Source organism: Barbatula barbatula (assembly GCF_947034865.1).
Source record: "Barbatula barbatula genome assembly, chromosome: 5".
Classification (NCBI taxonomy): Eukaryota; Metazoa; Chordata; class Actinopteri; order Cypriniformes; family Nemacheilidae; genus Barbatula; species Barbatula barbatula.
Window position 1 is genome coordinate 21,905,695 of NC_136769.1, and position 13,503 is coordinate 21,919,197.

At 39.1% G+C, this 13,503-nt stretch overlaps 1 protein-coding gene across 5 annotated transcripts in view; it reads right to left on the bottom strand.

Moving 5' to 3' along the window:
• Positions 1-13,503, bottom strand: part of LOC306894499 (CASK interacting protein 2) — a 43,193-nt gene that overhangs the window by 16,957 nt on the left and 12,733 nt on the right. For all 5 annotated transcript variants that reach the window (XM_079457110.1, XM_079457109.1, XM_079457107.1 and 2 more), the window contains exon 3: positions 5,862-5,913. In XM_079457110.1, coding sequence (XP_079313236.1) covers positions 5,862-5,913 — 52 coding nt within the window. The remainder of the gene's footprint in view (positions 1-5,861; positions 5,914-13,503) is intronic.

The following is a 13,503-nucleotide window of genomic DNA, read 5'->3' on the forward strand; positions in this document are numbered from 1 at the left end:
GTTATTTGAATGGCCTACAATGTGTACAAGGCATAAAGAAAAGCTGAACCCTCAACATTACAGATCCATCTTACAGCTAAATAAACACATACATATTACAAATATAACTTATGTCTTGTTTGAAAAGCAACATGCATGCTTTTACTCAATAGGAAATCGTATAGGGTAGCTACAGAAGCAGTTCATTTCCTGAACCAATGACTTCAAACATTTTGAAGTTCATCTGAAATAGATCAGACTGGATATAAATAAAGATTAAGGTTGAATATTTCCACAAGCACACAGGGACTGAATGCAAACACTTTGCTTTCGACTCTTCTTTAGAGCTGAAGCTCAACATCACAAACTGGTGTCAAACGCTCATGTCGTGTCGAATCACACCAGACGGCCAATTTGTCATATTGAACAGAAACGCTCAAAATAAGGAAAATGCTTTGCAAATGCAAAGCATTCTGGGTTTCCTTTCTGTTCGCTGGCAAGCAATTACAAATATATTTGGTCTTTACAGCTTCCTAAACAAAGCTAATGATGACATGCAAATCCACAGGAGGAAAGTCTATGGAGAGACAGACAGACAGACATTTTCCTCTTCAGTGCAAACCATTGACTGTCCCTGCACTGATTCTTTCAATGAGACTTTGTGTGGAAGACATGTTTCTGAATTCCACTGAGCTTGGTCATCCAGTGATAAATGAAATGTTTTATTTATGTGGAATTTATTACAAGCAATATAGCTGTTCACAACAACCTCAGAGAACATTCCATGGCACTACAACAAGAGGGCAGGTTAGGGCAGGACACCAAGTCTGCCGGAGGCACCGTGGCACAATAGCCTCCGCAGAATCCTGCCAACTGAGACATTTGTGTTTGTGGAGAGGAACAGAGCTGTGGAGGTTCGGGTTCAGCAAAGATACTAATATCAACAAGCGCCGCCACTGCCATCACAATGAATGGCGGGGAATGCAACGCTCAAAGTGGCTGCTCTGGGACGTTATAGCAAAGGAAGTCCCACCTTCCAGTAAAACGAGCCAATCATCAATCAGTAAAGACTGACAATTCTCTGGGGCGGGGCTCTCCAAAGTTATGATTCAGGTCATGTCACGTTTAACTATTACTAGGAACGATGCCGTTTAATTTTTATTTTATATTTGCCTTCCCCCATTCAAGCAAATGCGACTGGGGACTTGCCATGAGGTAAATAGCGGCCCAGAGGCGTTACAAACATGGCCGCCGAGTGGCACGACATCAGTTAACGGACTTATGGGACGTTTTTTGAGCTAGCTGTGCCCACAGATTCAGACCTTTGATTCAGAAATATACTTCCACATTTTGTTGTATGGAACAGAGGTCTGAGTTTCAGAATCAAACCTTAACAATATTAGGTTGGAATAACAAGTGGGTGTGTATATAATAACATAATAAAGGTAAAGTGATTTTACTTTAAATGAACATGTTCACAAACACTTAAGTGAATATGTTAGTGCAGGCGTCCCCTAGAGTTGTTTTTCAGAACAATTATGTAGTTGCAATTAAAAGTGAATGGGGTAAATGATTAAATACTTCAAATGTTTTAAACACAGACTGTGATTTGTTGAATGTACTGGAATAATACTGGAATACTACTATTGACCAATAACACAAGTCGTCTGCGTTTTTCTTTCACGACCGACAAAAACACAGTTTGACACCCCGGGAAATATCAACAACAGGTCAGACAGTCGGGTGACTTTACCCGCCATATTGAGCGCTTGTTGATTTCCCCATAAACGCACAATTCGGAAAAGTTCCCACAGCACAGCGAGGACCTTGTGTTACAAGCCCTGTCCACATTCGGCTTCATTTCTCTGGATGTCAGGATGGATTTGATGTGTCCTGGCATCACGGCCTCCGGTGGACAAAGGACCGGGCTCCAAAGAGTCCCACTCACACCGGCCGGGCCATTCATTGACACACATTCCAGGACGCTTGCCATGGAAACACCCCCCATACAAACCCCAACAGTTCCCCAGAAAGTCAAATGTGGCGCAAATACTAATTTGTCTGACAGGCAGGCGAAACCTTCACTGTTACACCGATATTATTTCTTGACCCTCATTCTCCTCTTTTTCTTACAGGAAAAAGCAAAAGTATTGAACACGTTCACTCTCCAAAGTCCCAGGTGACTCAAACTGAGGTCATCATTAGGATTAAATGGAGAAAAATAGGCCCTGGATTTGTATAAATGATGAAAACTAGAAACCTAAAGTAAAATAGGCCTGTTTATATTTTTAATAACTATATCATTGAGAGATTTGGGGAACAGAGCAAAACACTTCCATCCTTTTTTAAAGGGAGACGTATAACTACATTACTATAAATACGTTTTACATAAATAATATTAATAATTATTAATCCATTTTTGAACAGAACAGTTGTTTTTATTGTATAAGTAAAAATAATGTCGAATATGAAAAAATACAGACTAATGATTGTGCCACAGATTGATAATCTCAGAGGAGTTACTCTGTTTTTAAAGATGAATCTATGATGTGATAAACACGTTTTGATTCCTTCAGAAATAAACTGTAAATATAAAATGTATTTTTTAAAGGTGGAGTATACAACTTTCAAAAAGTGCTGTTGAAATCAGAAATCAACAGTTATAAACACGTTTTGTAAATAATTGCTAGATGTCTGTTTTGGGTGTGTTAAAAAAGGCATTTGCACGTAGTCCTGGCTTTATAAATGAGAGAACAAACACAGTGGCAAAAGACTGATCTGCAAAACTTCATAACACTCTTGTAGTCAATCAGCAATGAGGGGCGTGTACACTCATGAGGAGGGAGGAGAATGTAGGAGCATTGAAGGCAGGGGTGTGTCTCTCTTGAGTTGTTGGGATGTTTCTCAGAAATCGCTTACTCCACCTTTAGCGGAAAACATTTCAAAAATACATATTATTATTGAAAATATATTATATCATATAAAAATATATTATTATATTACAAATATTTCTCAAGTCGTTGGGTAAAATATATCCGAGTCTTATCAGATTGTGCAAGAATCCCCCAGACACCCTGAAGCCTCTGCCCACACACAGGTGAGTCTAATGTACTTTAACACATGACACAAGTCTCTGCATGATTATATTACACACGCTCTGATAGAGTCTGCCTACATCTCTTCCTTTATCCTGTTTTCCTCTTCAGTTGGAAAATTTCCACTGGCTAAAGGATGTTATGTAACCTAACCCGGTAGATACCATGACAACTTAAGAAAACGAATTAAAACAACGTGACCGATGCATGTTGTTCGCTCCCGTGAACTTCATTTAAAACCATCAGGGGGTCTAACTCAACAGTCGTGAATATTTCCAGAGGTTTATTTACACCAGGAACACACCAGAGCTCAAATCAACACCTCCCGTAAATCTCCATTCCTTTCCTGACCGGCCCCAATAATAGCTTTTTGGTGCTTTGTAAACACTCCTATCTAATTCGTTGCAGTGCTTATCCACGAATGCCCATCTGTGACCCCTGGACCGGCCCGTACCCCTTCCCTTTTAAAAGACAGAGAGGTGGGAGGCGACTCAAAAACAAGCACTTAAATGTCGCAGAAGTCTCAGCTATAATATATCATAGCGTTTTACAGCCCGTGCTTATCTCAAGCACTGTTGACATAACATGTTTTAATGGACTGCGAGGGCGGCTATCTTTTTCTCACTTTAGCCCGAGACACAGGTAACATGTCTAGCTGAGAGGATACAGACTTTCTACGACAAAGATTTAAACGTTAATAAGACGAATAGTTCAACATTTTTGGAAAACAAAAAATTTTCAGATGAGGCCCACATTATTATAAGCCAATTGGAAAAAACAGCAAGTTAACGGAAAACAAATACAAAAGAAGAAATAAATGGGTTTATAACACCACGATGGCAAGTAAAAGATGAATTAGCATTTTTGGTGAACTTCTTAAAATATAAAACCACCACAATCAAAATATTGGATTTGAAGATTTCCAGACTCCAGAAGGCAGGAATGTTATTACAGAGTCATTGGTTTGTCTGTCAGAATCGGGTTGAAGGGAAGGTTAGAGGTCTATGGAGAGGACAGTCTGAGCACGGAGGAGCTCCAAATGTAGCCGTGAGTGTGCTGACTCAAACGGACGCATGATTCAACAACCTGCGAAGCCATGCCACCTTGAGCCAGATTTCAAAATATATCAAACCATTATTTCATCACACAGGAAGTTAACATGTATGTTCACGATCAGACAGTGATTCACATTAGGGCTGCTGCATCGATTCTGATGTTCCAAAATGTCACAAAATTAGCTGTAAAGACATGCAGCAACAGGGATGGGTACCGAGAACCGGTACATAATTGGGTCCATGTTCCATACCAGAGTATCAATAAGCTTTTATGAAAAACGATAGTGTTATTGATACTTGCGTTGTTTAATCTCTGTGTATTCGGGTGTTAAATGGCAAATTAGAGGATGCTGACGGTCATTTTCCATTTCTGGATGATGTCCGGATGGCCGAAGTGTGCTCGCCTTTTGTGTGATATCTAGGGCCATATGATTTCCGTGATATATTTGTAATCTGCTTGTTTTGCGTGTTTATGAGTGAAAGAGTGGTATGGTTGCGCTTATGGAGCTTTCAGCGTCCACGTTTCACAACGTGGAAGCTTCCTTAGCTTAACACCCCTTTGAGGCACCCCATAAAAATAAAAGAACAAGTTATAACATTGTTTTTAATAATTCGGTACCAGAGTATATTTACTTACTTTAGTAAAATGAAGTAAATGTGCTAGTAAAATTATTAAAAATTGTAACTTGCTTAGAAAATAGTACTTACATTTATATAGACCTAAAACCAGAAAGGAAAAAATAAATACGGTTTACCAGCCAAATAACCATAGTGATGTAAAGTAAATATGTTGAATTACATTATGATGTGCCCTATGCACAAGCTAAGTGTGTAAGTGGTATGCTAAGGTACACACACGTTTTGTTATATGGCATTTTCTGTTTGCTCAGAAGCATTTGTGAATGTCCTAAAGCTCAGCTGTAATAAAGAAACTTAAAATGTTTGACATCTTTTAACGTCATGTATTTTTGCATCAAATTATAGAGCGTAGTATCGATAACAGTATCGATATCGATAAAATCTTAATGACACCCATCCCTAGACAGCAATCATATGAATTTGATGTGAAGGTGATGTTAAATTCGACGATAACTTATGCAATAAATGAACGATATGCTCCCTGTTGTAACATCCACCTGTTGTAAAAAAGAAAAGTGACACCTAGTGGATAGTAGTAGCAATAACTTTCACGTTTATGAATGTTCAGTGCATGTGGAAATGGGAAAGAAATAAAAATAGATTCACAGCTTTTTAGATTCGATATTGAATAGACCGCATCACAAAAATACAATTAATCGATTTTAACATATGTGACGGGATAAGGCTGTGATGCTGTTGTTGCTCTGATGTACCTGGAGACCGTGAACAGGAGAGGACCAACATATCCAGCTAACATTTCAACCCAAAATCATCGTTTTTTTACACTGTGCCATAATAGACCTTAAATGACTTCATAATCTGGACATTCAACCATCACAACAATCCAATTCAATTTGCATTGGACTCTTCACAAAGCATATTGTACCAAAGAATCTATAGATAGAAAATCTGTTCCCTGGAAACCCCCAGTGATCAAGCCAAGGGCGACAATAATAGCAGGCAAAAACTCCCAAAATGCTTTGGTTGATTGGAAAGAAACCCTACATTGGGAAAATTCCTCCTCTTGTTGGCACAAACTATTTTTTCTCAAAGCAAAAATAAATAAATGCATAAACACATAACAATGACTCACCCATCTGGATCCTGATAGTTAATGTTCAGCCTCTTGGTGGAGCCCAGTAACTCTATGACATAGAGAGAGAGAGAGAGAGAGAGAGAGAGAGAGAGAGAGAGAGAGAGATTGATATGTTTCCAATATATGCCCATAACATTATATTACTGTATATTACTTTATTCTGCTACTTAAATGTATATTTTGCTTTTCTAAATCTTTATTTAAACTGTAACTTGTTTTTATATTAACATATATTATATACCACTTTAAGTTGCACTTCATACATCACACTTTATTGGATTTGATTACTATTATCATCTTTCCTTTCCATACCTTTGCTGCAATTGCTTTGGCATTTCGCATGTACATTTCGTCTTGCCAACACTTAAATTGAAAATTGGCAGTGTTCAAGCATGAATAACACTTGAAAGAAAAGTATGCCCAGTTCAATAGCTGATGCCAATGGCCTATATTTACTATAGGTTAAACCTGCCATAAGTCTCAAAGGGAGGATGGGATCCGGACAGTCCAAAGAACACTAAAGATTCCCGATAGCTTACCAGGACGTACAGGACTAAATAACACAGTGTCTTCCTGGGAACAACAAAGAGCACTTCATTAACCTCCAACCTCTGTTTGACCTCTTTGGTCAGCTCAAGGGGCGTTAGACTAGCAGGAGGCTGGACAATGAGAGAGCACTCTATAGAAATCTCAATCTTTGATGTTTGAGCCCTTGAAGAAGGCAGTTTTGTTACTGCAACACATGGACAGTGTCTCAGGACCTGTGAGCTATAGCCAATGTCCCATTGTTTTATAGAAATAATCTGTACCACATTTATACACATTAACAGACCCTGTTATATTAGTGCAAATAAATGAAAAAATATCATTGATTCTTTATTTATTTATAAACAAAAAACTATAAAAATAGGAAAAACAATGGGTGTTTGATTAAAAATGGTGCATCCTTGTCTTTTAAAGATATATATCAAAGCTGAAACTTTTAAGTTACATAAAAATACATGACAAATCAGAGCTGAAAACTGCCTCCGTACCTTACACCAATGTGCGACAGTTAGCTTATATGCCATCAATTACAATTTAGTGGGATATCTCAATCTGGCTTTATTTGACTTCAACCCAGCTAAGAAAAACAAAATGTATATGCATTCTGCTACCATTTCTATTAAAGGGATACTTTACTAGTAAATCAAAATTTCACTCACCTTCAAGGCATCCTAACTGAATATGGTTTTCTTTATGAAAAATAATGCAGTCGGAGTTATAATAGCACGGATCATTTTACTTCGGAGCGGTAGACTTCCATGGTGTTGACTTTTTGAAGCTCCAAAAAGTGCATCCATCGATCAAAGAACTGCTCTACATGGCTCTGTGGTCTTCACAAAGATCTTCTGAAGCGAATCCATGCATTTTTTTGAGGGAAATATCCATATTGACAGCGCTATTAACGTTGATGTCTAGCTTCAAAAAGGCAACACCCATTCACTTCCCTTCTACCACTTGGAAGTAAAATGATATGTGGTATAATGACTCCGACTGCATTATTCTTCAAGAAGAAAACCATATTCAGTTAGGATGCCTTGAGAATGAGTGAAACATGGGGAAATTTTGATTTACTAGTAAAGTATCCTTTTAACAAATTTGTATATTATTTCTGAATATTTTTAAGTCTTCCAGTTACAATGTAAGAATAACTTTTTCATAATGTTTTTACAACGTTTAGAAAATCACATACAATAACTTTGAACATTATTCCAATAATGTTTTTTTAATTAACTTCTAAGACATTGTAAGAATGTTCCCTGTTAGCTGGAAACCCATGTTAAGATTTTTATGTTTTAATCAGAGCAGGTGATCGAGACGCAAAGATAAACAAATATCATTAAAATATCATTAGCTTTATGCCCTAAACTTTCCTCAGACCTTTCACTTCATATTTGTCATTACTCAATCTACAAACGCTGAGATGATCAGATTTCATTTGGTCCATCATATATCAGGAAACCTTGACCTCTGATGACGGAACGATTAAAGCCAACCACAAAGGGGTCAGAGGAACGTCCAAAGGTGAATCAGTGTTTGTATTCCAGTTTCAGAAAGGTCAAAGTTCAGGATAGTTGGGGCATTGTGGTAGAATATGGACTGGAACATGGACACTGGATACACCTATGACACAGAGTCACGGCAACGACCCACTGCCCGTTCTTATTATAGAGCTGTCAGAGCCATGACTGACCAATACACAAAACCTATTTGAAGTAAAGCTCTATAACAGCTTCAATTCACAATAGCAGTTCATTGACAGGATCTAAATGCATCCAAGTTACCTTCCCTATCTAATTGCAATGTAGACTTGCAGAGAGTCCCTTTATTCAGAATAAGAATCATAAGGAATTTATAAACACTGGGCTCCATACGATTATGATTGCTAATGCCTCTTGTAGTATTTTTTAAAAGAGCTTATTTGTGACTTGGCACGAGACTACTTTGAACAGACTACACGTTTGCTGTTGCGTGCAAGATGTTTTGTCTGAGATGTGTTGTGGCATATTCATGGCTGTAGAAGAATGCAGATGTTCAAGAATGACCATCATTCACGTTATAACTCATTATTGCCAAGCATAATCTTCAGATGCATCATAGGGGACAGAACCTGGTCTCTTTATTTAAAAAAAGGGGCAAATAAATTGGGTACAAGAAGCTCCCTTAAAACTGTTCATTTAAACCTTCATCTGCTTTCCTCATGCTATTTTAATCCCGTTTAAGAGCAAGCTCCTCCCCTTTGGTTACCCCACTGGTAAGGGCTTGGACTATTTTCTTTCACGCTAAAAATGGTAGGTATAACGGAGAATGGTTTCACTGCCACAAGAATGCATTGACTGATTTTGCTCAACGCAGTTGAAAATTTAGCTCTTAAACTGCAAAACTGACTATGAACTTTTGCACCAGTTTCTGTGGAGTGTTCTTCAACATTACAGACTTAAAAGAGGTAATCACTATTTATATCAAGAGTACACAATTATATCTTAATCTATAATAGAGCAGCCAACGCCTTCTACTACTAACTGACCACGAGTTGAAGCAAAGTTGTAAACATACACACCCAAGAAAAAGACATGGGTCATGAGAGTGATGTCACACTCCATCTCAAATGAGCTATACACTTTGCCATGTTGAAGACATCACTTCAACACTTCCAAAAGGACTCGATTAACAAGAAATTGATTGACATCACTATTTTCCACCACTGTCTGTTTTGAAACGTAACATTGGTTATCTTTTGGAGATTCCGGAGCTACCATGCACAAGTACACCATGTACTGTACACAAGTGCAGCTCTGGCCCTTGAGCTCAAGATTTTGTAAATGTTTGATTTCTATACATTAACTTCTTCCTGCTCCACGGCAAACTTGAGCAGTCATGACCCTTGAAACAATGACTTGCTGACTGACCACCTTCCTCTTCAGTAATGGCTAGCCAAGAACTCTTGATTACTCAGAAAGAAAACAGCAGAGGTCAAGGGGTGGACTGTTGTCATCTGCCGCAGTAATGTCTCAAATGTTCGAGAGCTGACAGGTCTCAGCAGAATCTGTTGGTTCAGATTAGAGGTGGCAGATTTCAGGAAGCTCACAGTTCCATTCCAGCCCTCTTGACCGGACACTGGAACAGTTGCATTGCTGGGAAACTCTGTGTTCAGAGAAGGAGAATGAGAGTTTCCCTTCCCCGCTTATCAACTGTAGAGACTGGGGACAGCTACAGCTCTGGGTTTTTGCACCTTATCAGAGAGCTGGGAAAACAACAGATCCACTACCAGAAAATGGCCAGATGTGAAAAGATACCTTACCAAGGAAGTACAGCTGAAACATGTGACATATGTCACATGACCAAATGCCTGTCAAAAGGGCCTACACAATGTCAGGTTTGGAAAGGCTTTGTGACATTCTAGGCAATAAAAATGACATTCTAGGCAATAAAGCATGAAATAAAGGAAATGTTTTACTGAACCTGCTGATTTGACACATGGACCTGGTTTTATATAGACTGTGGCATCACTAAGATAGATTTATATCAGAATATAAAGTAAATGGCCTGATAAAACATTCGATTGATTGATTTAACATTATTTATTTAAAAAAAGTAGTGTCCCAAAAAAAGATAGAGACCCACACCCCTTAAATCCGTAAGCCTAGGGGAAACACTGTATTCCTTCCGTCTTTCCACATCCCTGAAACCACAGGGCTCGAAATATATCTGTTAACGCAAAAACAACTAAATTTGCTGTGCACCATTGATTAACTCCACATAAAAACAAGCATCGCGACAAAAACACACCTCACACAAACAAGCAGCTCTGTCTAAATCACATGCAAAACTGTATCGAACACGTGCTACACTGGCAAATGTATTCTTCACATTGACAGATTTTTTCGTGGCATGTTTCACCTATATCACACTGTACAGGCCTGTTAAATGTTGCATACAGACTAAATGGGCATTGAAATGTGACCCCACTTATGTTCCTGTAGCCACATTCCAACTAGCCGTAGGCCTTCCCCAAAATGTTATAGCCACAAAACCATTTGACTTAATCTAAAAAACAAACAATACTTGGTCAATTAGATCATAGGAAGCATGACATCATAGGAAGCAGGCCTTTCCACAAGAGTCCTAGAGAGGACACATCTTCATTCTTTCAAAACAATCCCGTCTGGCTCTACATTGAACAGCTGGGCTCTTACTCTTACTTTTACAACGTACTCCTAAGAAGACAGAAAGCCTAGAAAGCAAGCAGAGCATCAACTGCACCATCCCTTTTCAAACTCATGCTCTTACCAAGTCTCAAGTTTCATAGTGACACCAAATTCTTCAACATTGTGTTCATCCTTTTGGCTCTTCAAACAGCTCATGTATTTTTTTCAAGTATACGTAGTACACGAGACAGGTTGGCGCAGCACGCTTATGCTCCAACAGGCAAAGACAAACCCTCTGCAGTTCACCTACCACGTCTTTTGGTGGACTTCTTTGTTTACACGTTGTTTTCTGCGTGGAGGAATGCAGCTCCCTTTGTGAGCCATTTTTCCGGTTTGTGCCATCCCAAACCGGAGGCGAGGGGGTGGATAGTTCACTCAGACAGTGGGATTGTTGGAGCAAGGGTGGAGGGTGCAAAAGCAAGTGTGACCCTTGGCGAGATTAGGTGGGGGGTCTGTTGACACAGCCCCCATCGCGAGCAGCCAGGCTTTCAAGGACTTGGGATAGGCCCCTTATTACACTTCCTTCCTTAGACCATTGTTCCAAAGAGCAGTTGTGTCCGTTCAGTCCTTCCCAGGTCTCCATTTTGAGGGTGAGGTGATGAGATTTCCTAGTAAGTCCCCTCAAGAAACACTTTGCTTTACTCAATTGATTGAACATTGTCCAACAATGGAGAATGAAAACAATTGATTGTTTATTTTTTCAAGTTTGTAAGAGCGGTGATTTTGTGAGTGTTGAGGCACATCTCTCACATGGACTATACAAGTTCAAGTCTATAGGGCCGTTCACATGATAATGATAACTATAACTTTAAAAATACAGAGACAATATCATTGGGATCACTTTCAGAAAGGTTTTTTTTCCAGCTGATGAACGATTAAAACATAGCTACTGTCAGACAGTTTCTGGCAGATGATGTTCGACTATTGGTGATCGCAATTTTTGAGTCACGGAGCAGATCATTTTTCTTATCAGCTAATGTAAATTCTCATCATAGTTTTATTATTATATATTATAATAATAACTATAATAACCTCAAAAACAGGGACGCGTATAGAAGGGATTTTTTTTTAAATAAAACAAAGGAGTGAAAGTACGTTGAAGATATCAACAGATTCATTTAACATCGTGATTTAAAAAATGATAGCATGTACAGCCAATAAATATGCTATAAATATGCATTTCGAGTAAACAGTTGACAGCTGGATCTCTAGAGATCAGATTGTAAATGTGACAGGTGTTATGAGGTGGCGATCATCAAGTATCTCGACCAACTTTCTCTCGTCATCTTAAATGCATTACTGAATCATGAGTGGGCGGCGGGTCAAAATTGTGAAGTGGGGCATGTTTGGATGCGTTGATCGCGTCATTTGCACTTTTACACAACACACTATTGCTGCTTATGCAGCACTTTAAGATAAGATGTACGCGAGTATGCACTTTAATATTGTACCGTGGAGAGGAAACAGATCTGTTAAACAGAGTCCTGCAATTAGTTACACTAAACCCAGCAGTGCCACCAGGAAGAATAGTGAAGCATTACGGTGCAAACACGACCTGTGAACAAAGATAAAGGTGAACGACTGGATGAGTTCATAGCGATCATCATTCAGAAGAGATGAAAGACCTTTACACTCTTAAACCTCTCTCTACACTGGAATGCAGAGACTCATGTCAGCTTGTTCTCAAGACCTCTGATGAAATCTTGATAACAGAAGTCGGACCATCTGAGACAGATAAAGCCTGTGTATTGTGTCTTCTCTAGTGTATGAACGTAGTCTCATGTGACTGTAGCAAAACATAAAAAATGTCAACAAATTAGTACATCTATAAAAGACATGCGTTGAGTTTCAGGTTTGATATGTACGTCCTGTTCTTCGGCGGAGGTTTGGGTTAAGCAGCATGGTGTGTAAATAAATAATCGATGTAGATGGGCCCAGAGGAGCGTGTGGTCACGCATGAAGCCAACTCAAACACTGCCTTTAAACACACACACACACACACACACACACATAAACTTAAAAGACCCTGAAATGGCTACAGGCAGGTTACAGTATCTACTTAACTTTGAAAAGTCTCAAATTCTAGAAATAATACAAGACTCCTAATGTAGAAGTTAATCCCCTCAATAGACTATTGAGGACCAGAGAAAGCTTCTATCATGTGTGCCGCGAGTCTTGAAGGATTAGGCTCAGAGTACAACCGGTGGAGATCTGTACAGCTCTGTCATGTCCCTTAAAAGGGCCACTGATGTAAGGTTGTGTGTTGCTCTCAGTGGTCAGGAGAAAGGGGCAAAGGTTGAGCACAGGATTAGTTTCTTTGGAAACAACAAGATGAGTCAGCGCAAATGATTTCTGTGTTCAAAGCCAGCCAATGCAAAAAATCTAAGATAAAACAAATCAAGTGAACTTTTACAACAACAAATTTGCCCTTCTTTAAGACTAAGTGGAAAAGTTGAAGGAACCACTGTGTTCCTAAAACACTTGAAGTATGAAGTCTGCAGAGCTATAGCTATTTTTTCACAGAACCACAACAATACAGACCGCTTTGGAGCAAATGCTGTGCATTTCTGAATTAGCAACAGGTCGCAATACTTTTCAAAGTGCTCTGTGATGCTATAGAGAGATCATGGCCGTCTGGCGCTGCCAAAAAATCTGTGGCCTCTGGAAAGCCTGCATTTCCAAACCAAACACATTCCATGTTTTATATCCTTAAGAAACCAAGCCTGGTTTCCCCTTAAAGATACAAAGAGTGAGCCAATCCTGTGCTAATAAATCAGTATTGAGAGTCGGTGGCTATGCAAGCTGTGTGTGAAAGAGTTCTCAGCTCCAGGACCTCTGAATGTCTTTCGGAGTCTTGTTGTCACAGGTCCAGCGGTGACGGCGCTGCG